Source organism: Rhinatrema bivittatum, chromosome 1 (assembly GCF_901001135.1).
Source record: "Rhinatrema bivittatum chromosome 1, aRhiBiv1.1, whole genome shotgun sequence".
In the NCBI taxonomy this organism is placed as follows: Eukaryota; Metazoa; Chordata; class Amphibia; order Gymnophiona; family Rhinatrematidae; genus Rhinatrema; species Rhinatrema bivittatum.
The window spans coordinates 484,815,414-484,831,966 of record NC_042615.1 but is presented as its reverse complement, the minus strand read 5'-3'; the positions used below and the strand labels follow the sequence as shown (position 1 = coordinate 484,831,966).

At 49.5% G+C, this 16,553-nt stretch overlaps 1 protein-coding gene and 1 non-coding gene across 2 annotated transcripts in view; one reads left to right on the top strand and one right to left on the bottom strand.

Annotated features, from left to right (window-relative positions):
* The first annotated feature begins 272 nt into the window (after window positions 1–272).
* Window positions 273–385, top strand: LOC115082807. Its single transcript, XR_003854296.1, has one exon. It is a non-coding gene; the product is annotated as a small nucleolar RNA SNORA17 (small nucleolar RNA).
* An 8,590-nt stretch (window positions 386–8,975) lies between these two features.
* ITIH6 (inter-alpha-trypsin inhibitor heavy chain family member 6) overlaps window positions 8,976–16,553 on the bottom strand; it is a 112,890-nt gene continuing 105,312 nt past the window's right edge. The window contains exons 8-14 of the mRNA XM_029607650.1: window positions 16,354–16,525; window positions 13,712–15,190; window positions 11,460–11,486; window positions 11,263–11,307; window positions 11,063–11,176; window positions 10,560–10,940; window positions 8,976–9,875 (exon numbers count right to left, since the gene is read on the bottom strand). Coding sequence (XP_029463510.1) covers window positions 9,643–9,875; window positions 10,560–10,940; window positions 11,063–11,176; window positions 11,263–11,307; window positions 11,460–11,486; window positions 13,712–15,190; window positions 16,354–16,525 — 2,451 coding nt within the window. The 3' untranslated portion in view covers window positions 8,976–9,642. The remainder of the gene's footprint in view (window positions 9,876–10,559; window positions 10,941–11,062; window positions 11,177–11,262; window positions 11,308–11,459; window positions 11,487–13,711; window positions 15,191–16,353; window positions 16,526–16,553) is intronic.

Below are 16,553 nucleotides of genomic sequence, written 5' to 3'. Positions count from 1 at the left end.
CCGCGGATTACGCTACCCCCTCCCCCCCCCGGTCGCACGCCGCTTTCCTTATCTGCCTGCAGCAGCCAAACCGAGAGACCCAAAAAGACAAGGCAGACCCGTGGGGGTTGCTTTATTTCCAGCAAGGAAACTGGCATTTTCTGTTCCTCCAAGAAAAAAAAAATACAGGGGGTGGGCGACGTGCTGTCTTTTCGCCGCCGGCTGTCCCCGGGAGGCAGGGGAGCTGCGGTGCGTCTCCGGAGGAGGGCTGCAAGAAAGTAAGTCACATGTCGCTTTTCTCCTTTTTAGCTTTCGTTGCTTCAGGAGGAGGGTAGAGAGGACTGGGCCCCCTTTTTCGCTCACCGGCCCTGGCCCTGGCCGGTGAGCGAAAAAGGGGGCCCAGTCCTCTCTACCCTCCTCCCGAAGCAACGAAAGGGGGCGCAGGGGTAAGGGTAGGCGGTAAGTTAGCAGGTTAAATGCGCGGCTAAACTGCAGGTTAAAAAGGCGATAGCCGGGGCGCACGTTACTGAATGGGGGGGAATAGCTAATCCGATCGTTTACATTTCATATACATGCCGCGGGCGGAAGGGGTTACTCGTTGATTTAAAGAGGTGGTAAGAATGGGCTAAAGGGGATAGTGGATCGCGGGTTGGGGTAACGCGGCCAAATTGTGAGTAAAAGGCGGGTTAGAAACAGGGTAACCGCGGCCGCACTTTACTGTATTGACCTGTATGTTTGTTGGGACGATGGGAGGCTGCTCCTCCAACTAACAGGCCTGCTCTTGGACACGTATTTTCCCTTACCCCTTATTCAGTAAGGGGCTTTTGTATTTTCTGTGTCTTTAAATAAAGGTAGGCCCTAGTTTCTGCCGGCATCAGGAAAGTGCACAGAAAAGCAGTAAAAACTGCTTTTCTGTGCACCCTCCGACTTAATATCATAGCGATATTAAGTCGGAGGTCCCGAAGGGTGTAAAAAGTAAAAAAAAAAAAAATTTAAATTGGGCCGGCAGCTGTTGGGCCAAAAACCGGATGCTCAATTTTGCCGGCGTCCGGTTTCCGAGCCCGTGGCTGTCAGTGGGCTCGAGAACCAACGCCGGCAAAATTGAGCGTCGGCTGTCAAACCCGCTGACTGTTGAGAGTGGTGTTTTAGTGTGCCCATGGGCCTCAGCCCGACCCAGACCTTCAGGGCTGAGCCAAGGGTTGATGGTGGCTCCGCATGGCTGTCGGTCTACCCTCCGCCAGGCCAGCAAGCTCCCATGGCCAACATCCGAGCATGTTGGAAGTTGAATGGTCCTCCGACCATTCCGAGCCCTTTTGGACCTGCTGCAAGCAGCATGGAGCAGCAGGCCTGGCCTGAGGTTGAGGGCAGACGGACCTTGACACAAAGACAAGAAGATTGATGCGACGGCATCACATGGCACGAAGACTTGGGCTGAAGACATGACACCAGGACTATGAAGACGTGACACCAGGATCGATGCAACGGCATCGCAGACGAGACTAGACACCAAGGCTGATGCGAAGACATCACGGACCAGTGGTCGATGCGACGGCATCCCGGACCAGGGTCGATGCTACGACATCAGAAACATGACGCTGAAGGGCAAACATGATGAGGAACTTGGAATCCAGACGAGACGAGAAGCAAGGAAGGCGGACATTGGCACTGTCTCTCAGGGCGCCCTACTCAGGCCACCTCCGGGACTAAGTCGCAGACCACCCTGTCCACTATGCGCCCTACACAGCCCTTGCAGACTGGTCACGGACCACGAGGAGAGCGGGACAGTGCAGGAACACACAACCAGGACATGACGGCTCAGTAGCACAGGACAACCGTCCACCAGCAGGTTAGTCCACTCAGGAGTACTGCATCTGAGAGACCCCCGGCCTACCGGGCCAGAAGGCTCGAGAGCGTTGAAGGCGAGACATAGGAAAGAACATCGAGGAAGGCAGGAACACCAGGATGTAGAAGATCAAGACACCAGGACACCTGGACGAGGACCTCAGGCACGAAGACATGACATGGCATGACGAGAAGACATCACGATGAGGAGCTCCACAAGACAAGAAGACCTTACACAGGCTCTGGCAGGCAGGAGCCTCCAGAGCGAAGTCACCACAATGCAAGGCCCTGGACAACTGACGGAGCAGCCCTTTATAGGGCTGGTACAGGAAACAGTCACCAAGGTGGGGCCAAGACACTTCCTGTGTCTGGCCCTTTAAATGTTGAAGGAAGACGCGGCCGCGCGCCTAGGAGAAGCAGGAAGCTGTGCAGGACCGCGGACAGCGGCCTGCACAGACGTACGACATCAGAAGAGGCAGGGCTGGCCTGGGACACAGGCCCAACGTGAGCAGCGGCTCCAGCCGCTGCTGGAGGCCCCGGGGGCAGCTCTAGCCGCCACTCCAGCCCGGGGCTTTTGCGGCCTTCAGCTGCGAAGAAGAAGTCAGCGTCGGGGGCGGTTCCAGCCCCGAAGAAGGCTGTGACTCCGGCCGCGGAAGCCAGGATGATACAGGGCGGCCTCCGGGCCGCGTGGGCAAGCCGACGGCGGCGTCCTGCCATGTCGGCGAAGAAAAGACAGCATGGTAAGTGAGCCTGCTCGCGGGGAAACCCGTGGGCAGAGTTCATAACACTGACAGCCGCCGCTCCGGGGCAAAAGGAGGCGCTAGCGACGCGCTAGTGTCCCTAGCGCCTCCTTTTGCCTGTTTCTACCGCGCTAGTGTCCCTAGCGCCTCCTTTTGCCTGTTTCTACCGCGCTAGTGTCCCTAGCGCCTCCTTTTGCCTGTTTCTACCGCACCACCTCAGCGCGCGCACCGGCGAGTGGCCGTGCACGCGCTGGGAGAGTGGGTGTTCGTCCGCCCTCCCGCGTTTTTACTGAATCGGCCCGTAAGTGAGTTAAAAACTTATTGACCATCTACTGCAAGCTGTCAGGATAAGCATTGCCTATTTTGGAAAGTCGAAGCCTGAGTTTGAACATTGGAAGCGAGCAGTTGCTGATGTTGCCATTATGGAACTTATGTCCCATACTCTTCAGGACACTGTACGTAGATATGAGCCCATCTGGAAACCTTATTGGACTTGGAGATGACTTTATTGTGAGGTCTGAATGTTGCTTAAATTGCTAGAGAACTCACATACAATTTACTTTGTTGCTTTTATTTTTTTCATGGCTTTTGTATTTTCTGTGTCTTTAAATAAAGTTTAAAAAAAAAAGGAGGAACCACTCAGGCTCACTTCAGACAAAGGGCTTCTTTGACAGTGGCTGGCAACAATGGTGCATCCAGCACCATTTTATCTTATGGCCTGGCTATTGAAAGGAAGAACTTGAGACGGAATGGCTATTCGGAAGCAGTAATCTGGGCAATGCTAAAGGCAAGTAAGATATCCACTTCACTGGCATACATCAGAAAATCTTTGGGGCTTGATACTGTAGTAAAGATCTGTTCTCCTTCAAAGCCAATTGGCTTCAATCCTGGAATTTCTGCAGCTTGATTTGGAGAAGGATTTAGCTCTAAACTCTTAAAAGATAGAGGTAGCTACAGGGGGCAGGTTGGGCTCTTGGTCTCGCACCCAAATATAATGAAATTCTTCAGGTGGGTAAAACATGTGGTCTCCAGTCCACCAGGTGATCCCATCTTGGGATCTGAACTTAGTGTTGATATCCCTAGCAGTAGCCTCTTTTGAGCCACTGAGGGAGGTGTGGGTGAAGGATCTAACGTTGAAGACGGTATTTCTAGCGGCCATCTATTCATTAGAATTTCAGAGCTCCATGCGCTGACATGTAGAGATACTTATTTGCCTTTTCGAAGGACCTGGTCATCATTTGGCTAGTGCCTTCCATTTTATCAAAAGTGGTATCAGAGTTCCATCTGAATTGGAAGATATCACTACCTGCATTCAGCAGATGCGGAGCGTATAGGGTCAAGGGATATCTTATAGTTTCTGAATGTGTGTAGGGTACTGTTTAGGTCACAAATGCTTCTGGAGGTCAGATAAGCTGTTCATCCTCTTTGGAGGATAGTGAAAAGGGAAGGCAGCCTTAAAAGCGTCCACCACAAGGTGGGAAGGCAATTCCCTCAGCTTATATCTGAAAGGGCAGAAGGGTCCTGGAGGGGCTGAGCATGCACTCCATGAGGGCACAGGCCTCGTTGTGGGCAAAGCAAAGACTAGTGTCTCCACAGAATATATGCAAGGCAGGCACATGGGCTTCCTTAATGGGCTAGTGGATATTTATCTATATTTGTTTTTTTCAGCACTTCAAAGTGGATTACATTCAGGTACTGTAGTTATTACATTCATTTGTCAGGTATTTCATATCAGATGCGCAGGCCAAGGAGGTCTCTGTATTTGGCATGAGAGTCCTAGAGACCTTGATGGTTTTGCTCTGCCCAGGTTAGTTACTGTTCAGCACCTCCCATTCATCTGGACTGGTCTGGCAGGAAAACAAGGAAAGTGAAATTTAAGTATAGCTGTTAATTTCCTTTTTCTGAGTCCTGATGTGCCAGTCCAGAACACGCCTGGAGGGCCATAGCACCTTTTTCTTTTTGGTTCTTGTTCAGAAACATTTAGGGAGCCCTCTAGTATCAGCATACAGGGGAGTATAGAAGAGTCTCAAGAGAAGGCACTCAGATGAGTATGCATATATACATATATATATATATATTTATTTTTTTTTTAGATATTTGGGGTGTGAGGGGGATGAAAAAATATTTGTAGATTAGACAAAGACTTGGATAAGAAACTATCGACAGCCTTTCCTGCTGCACCCAGCTATATAGGGGAACGTGATATCAGAAAAGGCTTGTGTTCTGTACCTCCTCCTGCTGGTGAATGAGGATAATCTCATTCATCTGGCCTGAAGGAAAGGAAATGAACAGGTGTGTTTAAATGTCACTTTTCTTCACAGAAAGAGTAGTGGACAAGGGCATTGCTAGTTGGCCATGGGCACACAGGGTTCCTTCCCTTAATCTATTGGCCTATGCCCCAAATCTCAAACAGCAATTCTCAGCCCCTCCTCTCCAGGCAGCATACGCAAAACAGAAAGAGAGGGGGCTGGAAATGGGAACACAGCAATTATTCTAATCTCAACTCCTTCCATCCCGAGTCCTTGTTTCAACAGGAGTGGGGGGGGGGGGGGGGCTGGAGCACACACAACCACATCTTGTGATCCCAGGACTCAGCTAAGGGGGGCAGAGTGGGGAGGAAGAAGGAAGCATGGTAGAGCAAAGTCATGGAGCTGTAACTAATTGATGGGGTGGGGGAGAAAGAGAGAGCTGGAAGATAAATGCTGAGAGGGGATGAAAGCTGGAGGTGTGTTTCTGGGGGGGGAGTATCTGAGGTGATGAAAGAGAGCCCAGAATATGAAGGTGAATGTGGGGGGAGGGGCAGTGTGTGGGAGAGTGCAGGAGCACAACACCTAGGCAAAGGAGCTGGTGGTAATGGGGTGTGAGAGAGCCGAAGGGGGAATGTCTGTGTGAAAGAAAGCCAGAGGTTGTTAAGGTAGTGAGGAGAGCCAGCGGTGGTGTTGGGATGGGGGTGAATTTGTGTGTGAGAGAGAGCCAGAGGCGGTGAAGTGGGGGAAAGAGAAAGAGCCAGAGGTATGATGGGGCTGGAGAGGAGGAGATGGGTTTGAGAGAGAGAAAGAAAGAAAGGGGCGATAGGGATTGATGTGCGGGTGCTAGAATAGGTGAAGGAGGAGCAGAAAGGATATTAGAGGGGGGAGGAGGAAAGGGGAGAGTATGCAAGAGGATGACGGGGGGGTGAAAGTGAATTAGAGAGAGAGTATGAATGGGATAATTGAGGATGAAACCGAGTGGGATGATGGAGTGAGAGAGATAAACTGGAGAAGATGGGAGAAGTATGAGAGGAGATGACTGAAATAAAATGGGTGGAGGAGTGAGAAAGTCAGCGTGGGGATGATGGGGAGGGGAGAGTTATGATGGGGTTGGGGAGAAAGTAGCCAGATGGCAGGAAATTGATGGAGGGAGCAATCTAGTGAGGGATCAATGGAGGGGATAGTTGGGGAAGTGACGGTTTGGGAAGGGATAACTGGAGGGTGAGAGTTGAAGGACAGAGAAGGAGGGATGAGATCCTAGTGTGAGCAGATAAAAAATGAAGACGGGATGATGTAAGGGAGAAATTTAGAGGCAGAGAAGAGAGAAATGAAGGAAATTAGATGAAAAGGAAAGATGGATGTCAGGGGAGGAAAGGAAGTGACGAAGCCAGGAGCCAGAATAAAAGTAAAATGGAAAGGAGAGCCTGGAAAAAGAGTTGGGAGATGAAAGACAGGAGGAAACTGGAAAAAAAAGAGAGAGATTAATGTAAAAGAAATTCCACCCAGACAAAAAGTTAGGAAAAAAAGGCATTTTATTTTCAGTTTAGTGATTGGTATAGGTAATGCAGTGATCTTTTAGCTGTATGGCTACTGGAGTAAACTGGATTCTCTGCAGGCTAGGATGGTTTTTATTGGATCAGTGTGTAAGTGTTATCCAAAAATGTTATACAAGAGCTATCAAGACCACATAGATCACTTCTTCAGATGTGAATAATGTTTTTGACATGACATCTGAAAAAGGGACCTCTGTGATTTCAAAAGCTCATGTACAATATTTTTTTTAAATAATATGTATGTTGATCCAGTAAAAAAGTTGCAGAATCTGCCAAGGATCCTGTGACTGGAATGTAATTTTTCAGGTCAAGTTAATGTATATTCTGTGTACCATTTTCATTTTTGTTATATGGAGAGAGGTTGTAGAGGGTTAAATAATTTTTAGGGAAACAAGGAGGCCCACACCAAGTGGGCAGAGCTGGTGAGAGCCCTTTGATAAGAAACTGGAAGCACATGGGCTGTGCTAATCCCTTGGCTCTGCCAGAGTAGTTGGTGCCAGTTTTCTTAAATTGTTCCCATAAGGATAGAACCTCAGTAACACTAGGATCCTGGCTGTGTGCTTTACGCGATCGTTCTCGGTGAGGGGGAGAGCTGATCATGTTTGTAGAACTGAATTATCAGAATCTTGGGATAAGATGTAGAAATCTGAGCTCCATGAGCCTGTGCCCTGAGTTTTAAGTACCTAGCAATGCTTCTGGTGGTGGATCATGGAACAGGCTCCCAGGGGAGGAGGTGGGGGGGAAAAACAGTAATCAGAATTCAGGAAGGCCCTGGATAAGAACAGAGGATCTACGGGGGGAGCAAAAGGTATCTATGGCACTGCCCCAGGAAGTAAATTGGGCACATTAAATGGGCCATCATGTTCAGGATGGATAGATCTTGTGATCCCAGCACAGATGTTATGCTGGGTCTTAAAGATATTTTAAGCCCAGTTGGAGACATGTTTTTATTATGCTTTCTGATATATGATTTTTTACAGCCTGTTTTTAGTTGTTTTTGATGTGAATCAATTGTAATGCTGTTGTACCTCCCCCTTATGACTGGGTCCTGATTCAAAAAGCCCATGAAGAGATTGTGTGGCTATTTTAATGTTTTTCATTCATGAGCTTGGGGCTAGTTGGGTAGTTATTTGTCTATTCTGTTTACAGATTGTGCTTCATCGCTGCAGGCTTATCGTGAGATTTTGGGCATATCTATTTTGCTTTGATATGTTTAATGTGCAAGTGTGAATGATTCCATGCTCTCATTATGTGAGGATTGGCTTATTTGCTTCGAATTAGTTATTTATTTAAGTGTTTTTCTACACCATTGTTTGGAACTGGCCTGTACAACGGTTTACAAGAGAAACAACAGTACCTAGAAGAGCTAACAGGTGCACTGAACGAACGTAAATAAGATACAATTTGCGATCAAAAACAGTGGTATACATATCAGAGGCATTGTGGGATTACAAAATTTGGAAGAAGTAATAGGGAGCTATAAAATATTTAGAGAAGTATTAAGAACTATAAACATTTAGCAGGAAATTTAACAATCATTGGTATACTATATACATAATGGTGGATTGACTTATTTAGCAGGATCGTGATTAAGTGTGTGTTGTGTGGTATCTGCTTGTTTAGCTTATCCGATGCCGTCTTTGTAGGTTTGTTGGAATAACCAGGTTTTGAGGAGTTTTTTTGAACACTTTGATGTTACTCTGAAGTCTTAGATTTTCAGGGAGTTTATTCCAGAGGGTCGGCCCTGCTATTGAGAATGCTCTTTCGCGTACTGTAGTAAGTTTGGCTGCTGCAACTGTGGGAATTTCTAATAATGCCTTATTACCTGTAACCTGCCTAGAAAAGTCCAAAAAGGATTGGTCATAACTCAACTTGTGCAGCAGAAAATATAGACAGTCTTTTTATTAATTGTAAATAAGCAAATAGAGTTTCAGATACATAATTTCTTATAGTACAGGTTGATGGTCCCCTGTCATGGACTGTGTTTTGAATAAACTGTATCAGGAGGGTCCAGGGGTCTAAACAATGAAAGAGAAAACTGTGATATGTTTATACAGGACAAGGGTACAGGGCATCCAAGATATCAGAAATACAAGAAAGCATTTTTAAAAAGTGTACAAGGAACATGCCTACCAGAGCTTAGTAGAGGTCTGGAGCATGTCAGGAATAGCAACCGGTGAACATAATTAAATAAGCAAAAAGCCCTCCACATGACTTGGTTACGTCAATCAAGGCAAAATAAAGAAACAGTCTTTGAGACGATAGCACAGGGGTTAGAAAATATCAAATAGCAGGTTCAGAGCATGCCAAAGGTAAATAAACATAGTAAAATAGGCAAGGAGCCCCCTCAAAACAAACAGGCTGACGCAATATCGGGCGCTCAGGTCGGCGCGCCGCTTAACGGGCGGTTTGATTTGCGTTTTGAACACCGTTTAAAAATGTTTTTTTGTATTTTTGATATCTTGGATGCCTTGTACCCCTGTTCTGTACAAACATATCACGGTTTTCTCTTTTGTGGTTTAGACTCCAGGTCCCTCCCGACACAGTTTATTCGAAACACAGTCCACGTTGGGGAACTGTCAACCTGGACTATAAGAAATTATGTATCTGAAACTCTATTTGCTTATTTACAATTAAAGAGACTGTCTCTATTTTCCTGCTGGACAAGTTGAGTTGTGACCAATCCTCCTTGAAATTTTCTGTTTTCAGATGGTTTGGTCTTCTACCATTTTTTTGTTTTGTAATCTGCTAGGATGTGGAATCTCCCTGTAAAAGTGTAATAATATAAATGCCAAACTAAATCAAATCATATCCTGGGTTCCTGTGTTTTGGGAATGTCAAATCTGCAAGTTACTTGCGTTACCCTGTACATGTATACATCCTAACTAAGCCTTTGAAAATGTACCTGTTTGTGTCTATAAGGGAAAATGCATAGTACATCTGTTCCCCTGAGCGACCTTGGGTAAGTCACTTTCTCTTCCTGTGCCTCAATTTATTTATCCATAATTTAAATAGAATATTATTACTGTCTTTCCTCCCCTCTGCAGATCTTTGGAAGCTGCCATATGATCCCAAGAAGCTTTACAATAAATAAGAGAACTGATGCATATTATCCATGAGCTCCAGGTCCCACCTCTGCCCCACTTGCTCTCCCAGAGCAGCGCGGGGGCAGGCAGCAACTCTGGGACCTGTGGTCCTTTTATAAAATGAAACAATAGATACACTGCTGTCCCTGAGCTCCAGCCCCCGCCTCTGCTCTCCCTCCCTCCCTCCCATGGCTCACACTTGCAGGAGGTGGTTGAGCAGATAGCTGCTGTAATCTTTGCCCAGGAGGCTGGCCACGTCTCTCCGCTTCACCAGCCAGCACTGTGCCTCGTGTGGGGGTAGCAGGGACTCCTTCACCATCTTGGTCACGCGCGTGACGGGCATTGCACGATGCTGCCTGTGCAGCACGCCTGTGGCATCAGAGTCCTGGTCCTTCTCAACGTGGATATCTGCCCTCTGAAATTCACCTGCAGCGGAAAGGAAAGACATGGGGATGGAGGTTACCATAAAACAGTAACTTGGAGCTACGAATGGTACATCTTATGGTATAAGAGTTAAATAGGTTGCTGGGTGTTAGCTCAGAGAAACATAGAAATGACGGCACAAAAGGACCAAATGGTCCATCCAGTCTGCCCAGTAAGCTTATGGTAATATCTGCTGCGCCTTGTAGGTTACCCCGTGCTTATCAGTTTCCCACACCGTAAAAATCAGGGCCCTGATTGGTTGCTGTTTGAATCCAATTCCCCTTTATGCCTTGCCGATGAAGCAGAGAGCAATGTTGGAGTTGCAACAACAGTATCAAGGCTTATTAGTTGAGGGTAGTAACTGCCGCATCAGCTAGTTACCCCCATACTTGTTTCCCCAGATTGTAAAAGTCAGGGGCCTCTTTGATCGCTGTATGAATCCAATTTCCCTTTTCCTCCTGCCGTCGAATTAGAGAGCAATGATGGAGTTGCATCAACAGTATCAAGGCTTACTGGTTAAAGGGTAGTAACCGACTCACCAGCAAAGTAACTCCATGCACTCTTTTCTTCATTTTGCACTCTTTATAGTCTGAGTGCTAACATGCCCACATTTGGACCTTGTTGAATCTTTGCTGATCACATAACCAAAGACCTTCACAGTTTCCCTGCTGCTACAGGTTCACTCACCCAACAGCCCTTGTGCCATAGGTGAGAGGCCCCTCCCATTCACTACGTAGAGTCCCAGATGCTCTAGCTGCAGATAGGTGGGGTGGCGGTAGTGTTGAAAGAGGACAAGTAGCTGGATGCTGCTGCCAATGCTGATGGTGACTCCAGAGGCCGCAGCGATGTTCAGTGCCAGCCCAGGCCTCTGGACCAGCGCTGGGAAACTCCAAGGGAGGGTCAGCCGGTCCCCCCCCTCCAAGGACACGGAGTCCAGTGTGATTGTCACCACATAGTGTGCCCCAGGCCTTTGCACCATGATAGCAATCGTGTCCAGATACGAGCGTGGCTGGTCCTCGTGACCAATCCTGGGGGGAGCACCCAGCAGATGCCCGTTAACAGTGACCCCTGCAGGATAGATAATGACAGGTGTTAAGCTGAAGGAGAGAGATAGAGTCCCTTTTTTTTATAGGAAGACGCTCAACTGGTCCCCTTTGGATGGCATGGCCCCTGTGATCTGTCTGTCTTACCTGCCCAGGGGTCATGCAGTAGCCTTAGGTTGTCATCAGGGTGCCCATCGATGGTGAAGCACAGCCTCTCCCGGCTGCGCGGCAGCATCACCACAAAATGGGGGTCACCGTCCACTGCAAGGCAGAGCAGAGATGGGCATTGAAGGCTATCACAGGAGGCATGGGATAGGCAGAGTCCCTCCAGTCAGGGGTCACTTTACCTGAGGATGTGAAGGTCTGGGGGCCCAGAAAACCAATCTGATAATCTGCAGAGAGAGAGAGAGAGAGATAGGGAGAGGTGGTTAGGCAGATAATTGGCATGCACAGGCTGCACCTCTTCCTCTTGTTATAGCTCGCTATAGGCCAGCTCTTGTCAGGATCTCCAGAGGGAAGAGCTCACACTCGTCTCTTTACTCACCTGCAAAATCTTCTGCTTCTGTGAAGTCTGAAAAAAAACAAAAAACCCAAACAAGTCATTATATATGTGCAAGTTTGGAATCTCTCTCCCACTTTCTTGTGGCAATGTCAGCAGCACATCCACACAACGAGGCAATTGAACTGAACCCTAAGCAGGGAATATTCTGCCTTCCATGAGTGTGGCTATGTCTTACAGCTGGAAAAGGAGGTGACAGCATAAACTGCAAACAGATTACTGAACAGAACAGAAAGATTCCTTTAGAGTCAGCAGGGCAGAGCTGGGGATTAGAACAAAGAGGTTACCACGACACAGGTAATCACCTCTGGTACAGCAGGACAGGGCTGGAGATCAGAGTGCAGAAGTTACAGGGATGCAGAGGAGCACCTCAATGCTGCAGCACGGGTAGAGCCGGGGATTAGAGCCCAGACATTACAGTGACACTGGAGAGCTCCTCTAATTCAGGGACTCTGGGGTAGATACAGCATATATATATATAGAGCAGTCAACATTTGCAGACTGGTTTTTCAGAGGTGAGAGCTCAGTACAAATCTATTTATTTGTTTGTATGCTTTTATATACCGAAGTTTGGTACAAGCCTTCACTCCGGTTCACAGGTAAAAACAACGGTTTACATTGATAACTATATTAGAATGGTATAATAACTATAACAGTCAATTTTTTTTACAATGTTAACAGTAATATAGGGGTAGATTTTAAGAGGCGCGCGAACAGCCTACTTTTGCTTGCGCATCAGACTCAAGCAAAAGTACGCTGGATTTTAGTAGATACGCGCGGAGGCGCGCGTATCCACTAAAATCCTGGATCGGCGCGCGCAAGGCTATCGATTTTGTATAGCCTGCGCGCGCCGAGCCGCGCTGCCTCCCCCCGTTCCCTCCAAGGCCGCTCCGAAATCGGAGCGGCCTCGGAGGGAACTTTCCTTTGCCCTCCCCTCACCTTACCCTCCCTTCCCCTACCTAACCCACCCACCCGGCCCTGTCTACACCCCCCCCTTACCTTTGTCGGGGGATTTACGCCTCCCGGAGGGAGACGTAAATCCCCGCGCGCCAGCGGGCCTGCTGCGCGCCGGGCCGCGACCTGGGGGCGGGTACGGAGGGCGCGGCCACGCCCCCGGGCCGTGGCCACGCCCCGTACCCGCCCCCAAAACGCTGCCGACACGCCCCCGCAACGCCGCGCGCTCCGGCCCCGCCCCCCGACACGCCCCCCTCCGAGAACCCCGGGACGTACGCGAGTCCCGGGGCTCTGCGCGCGCCGGGAGGCCTATGTAAAATAGGCTTCCCGGCGCGCAGGGCCCTGCTCGCGTAAATCCGCCCGGTTTTGGGCGGATTTACGCGAGCAGGGCTCTGAAAATCCGCCCCAGCATGTTTAACACTGAATATATTGAATGTAAAAGGCAAGATAACATTTTCTAGAGATAATAATAGGATATAGTGATTATGTTGTCTGAGAGGATAATTATGGTATTTCTCTAGAGTTGATTTGAATGTCATGAAAACATGACAGTTTAAATAGGGGGGGGGGGGGGTAAATGTGTGGGGGAGATTAATTATTGTGCTTTCATGGCTAAGTGAGAGCGTATGAGGAGAGAATTTCTTTATTTACCTGTGAAATCTGAAAAGAACTGGATAGACAAGAAAAAGGTTAAGCATTCATGTCTCTTGTGACAATGTCGGTAGATGAAATAGTGACTGAATCAAACCAGTAGTGCTTTCAGTGAGTAGCAGCCAGGGAGCAGAAGGCCATATCTGACCTCCCCCCCCCAGCAATGATGAACAATTGGTGGACTCCTAAGTCTCGCTTCTTCTTTCAAAACTTGATATGTTAAGAAACTGCTCAAATGTTCTGTTGAGAGCTGGAAACAGCAGGACTTTCCTCAGCTAATCTAGGAGTCAGGGATCGCCCATATGAGAACAGGGGGTCTCGGCTATTTCTAGTTTCACCTCATCCCCCTTCCCCCCAGGCCCCTGAGGGAACCCATACTCAGGCTAGGCAGGCAGCTGGAGGGCCCCATCTGGAGTTCACAGATAGATTAGCTTCTATAGGACTGTGGGTGCATCCACTATAAACAGCAACTGCAGTGAGACTGGCGGTTAATGCCTTGCCTGCAAGCGCCTTTGTTCAGGGCAGTTACTGGAATTTAATGAGTTCTTAGAATAGTTTTATCTGGTTTACCAGAGCAGTTCTGGGCAGAAATGCCCATCTGGTCTCCTGTTCACCTCTTTTATTTCTCTTACCTTCTATGTTCCGTGCCATGAAGCTGTACTCGGGCGCTGGGTTCAGTGACTCCACAAACACCATATCCATCTCTGGGGACCCCAGTAACTCTGACTCCTGGGGGAGCAGGAGAAGCCTGAGGGAGGTGGGACTCAGGTACTTGGTGGTGGTGGGGCTGCCATCCGGTTCTGTCTCCGCGCCCTGCCGCATGGTTGCAAAACTTGGCAGAGATGTGAGTGTTGGGCTGGGATGCTGTGGCACCTGAGTTGGTCCCTTCACTAGCAGAGTTGCTGCTGAGGTCATGCTCTGCACAGGAACCGCTGTTTTCTGTATTCTGGGATCAGCAGAATCCACTGTAGGTAAGACTCTGCGTGCTTGCCGGGTGGTTGTGACAGGCAGAGTTGCATTGGGAACTGATGGCCCATTCGCCAGAGGAGTGATCATGACAGGGACAGAGCTGGTTGCACTGAACTTCCTGTCTGTGGTTCCCCCGGCGTTCCCTCGTGTCCAAGGCATGGCTAAGCCTGTGGTGGCTCTGGATCTCATCCATGTGCCAATCGTGGCCGTTGCGGAGGGGAGTCTGCCTGTTTTGGTCAGTCTTGGAGTAGAAGTGGCTGGCACTGCTGCAGCGATGATGGTCAAGGCTGTGGTGAGGGGTGCGCTGGTGGTTCTTGTGGCATTTTGCACCCTGACTGTGGTTAGTGTCACCAGATCCTGCTCTTCCTTCCCTCTCTTAGGCTGCACCACAACCAGGGATGTGACTGGAGTTACAAAATTGTACTTAAGTGAGAGGTTGGTGGCCTTCTCAGTGAGCAGTTGACGGGCCATGGAGTCATTAGTCTTCACTCGTGCCTGAAGCAGATCCTGGATGGTGAAGTAAGCCCAGAGTCGTTGCACAAAAGTTGGAATGTGGTCAGCGCTTTCGGAGCACCCAAACGAAAGCTGAGTGGCATTCCCAACCACAGGGATGTCATTCTGCAACTTGATTGGCTTTTGTTGGCTCTGGGCCGTGAGACGCACCCCCAACTCACTAGTGCCTGGTTGCACCCTGCCTGCCACCACCAGCTCTGAGCCTGCAAAGTAGTTGGGAAACAGGGTCTGAGTGGACTGGGGCAAGCTGCTGCCTAGGTACGCCAGCTGCACATCGAAGAGCAGTGGGCTGGCAATCTCATCATAGAAACCTTTCAGCTGCAGGGTGGCATCTATGTCCTCATAGATGCGCCGGGCCACACCCCTGTTCTCCAGTGATAGGCGACGCATTAGGCTGTAGTCGGCATCATCCCCAAAGGCCAGGCCAAAAAGCGAAACCATTCCCCGCAGGGCATGACGAGCATTGGACAGAATGCGGCCGGCTGTGGTCACACCAAAGGTGGGCTCCCCATCTGTCAGAAAAATTAGAAGAGGAATCCTTGGGCCACCTTGACCGCTCTCAGCTTGCCTGGCAGAGCTCTGGTTAAACATGGCAGCTGCAGCCAACAGTGCAGCGTTGATATCCGTCCCTGAGGAGGAAGAACAAAGAAGGAGCACTCGGTAATTACGTGCAACTCACCAAAAGTCCTGCAGGGAACGGTGCAGGAGTGCTGACTGTGCGGAGGGCGAACAGCAAGGAATGGTGGAGGAGCAGTGGATGTGAGGAGGAGCTGTAGGGAATTTTGGAGGAGCACTGGCTGTGGGAGGAACTGTAGAGAATGGTGGAGGACAACTGCCGGGGGGTGAGGGAGAGCTGTAGGGAACGCTGGAGGCGCATTGGCTGTGGGGAAGCTGTAAGCCAGTGGTAGAACAAGGCTCAACAAATCCTGGGCGCCAGGTCACCATGGCGTCCAGGATTTTCCTCCCTGAATGTCCTTCCTCTCTGTAACTGCTGCCAACCCTGGAGCAGCTGTTCTCTCCCGGTCAGGCACCGCATAGCTCTCAGCAAGCTGAAGCGATGCAATGCTGAACCATGCTAGTCTCACGGTCTCTCCAGACTGTTGCTCAAGCACTACACGGTTTCAGCTCGTTGAGAACTGCATGGTGCCCAACTGGAAGAGTACGGTTGTTTCGGGGGCAGTGGCAGCAGCAGCAGCAGCTGCGGTGAGGATGGACATTGAAAACAGGAAAGGGAGGAAGACTTGTGGGGATAAGAGGTGGCTGAGAGAGAGGAAAACTGAGGGGGATGAGGGTTGGCAGGAGTGGGGTGGGGGGAATTGAGAGAGGAACCGCTGGGGACAAGGTGGGGAGATGGAGAGGGAGACCGGTGGGGATTTGGGCCACGGCGATAGGTGAAGCAATAGTACATTAAGTGCCTGATTTACTAATCATTTTTTGTGCATGTGCAGAGAAACAGCCTTGGTAAATCAGGCCCTGAAGGAGCTGTAGCAGACCTTGCAAGGGAGGCACCACCAACCCCTCCATTTCGCTCTCCAGCTTTGATGGGGAGGTTGAGAGCGCTCTCTGCCATGGGCTCCTACGTTTTTAGGCTGGCGTCTGTATCTACAGAAAATGGAGATGTGTTGGCTGGGGGGGAGGGAGGGAACTGAAGCGAATGGTGGAACAGCGTGGGGAGCTGTGGGGGATGGTAAAGAAGCACTGGCTGCGAGTGGGCAGTCGCAGGGGATGGTGGAGGAGTGCTGCTCATGTTGGACTGTGGAACATTGGAAAGTGGTCTGGAGGGGGCACTTACATCCCTCTGTCTCCATTCGGTTCACATACTCTTTAGCACTCTTGATGTTCTGGGGAGTGGCCGGGATGCAGTGATCGGCCTTCCACGCGTTGACTGTATCTGAGAATGTGATGAGGTTGAAATAATCATGCTGGTGCAGGTCACTGAGAATGACGTGCATGGCCTTTTTGGTCTGTAAAAGATGAGGAAAGAATGTGAGA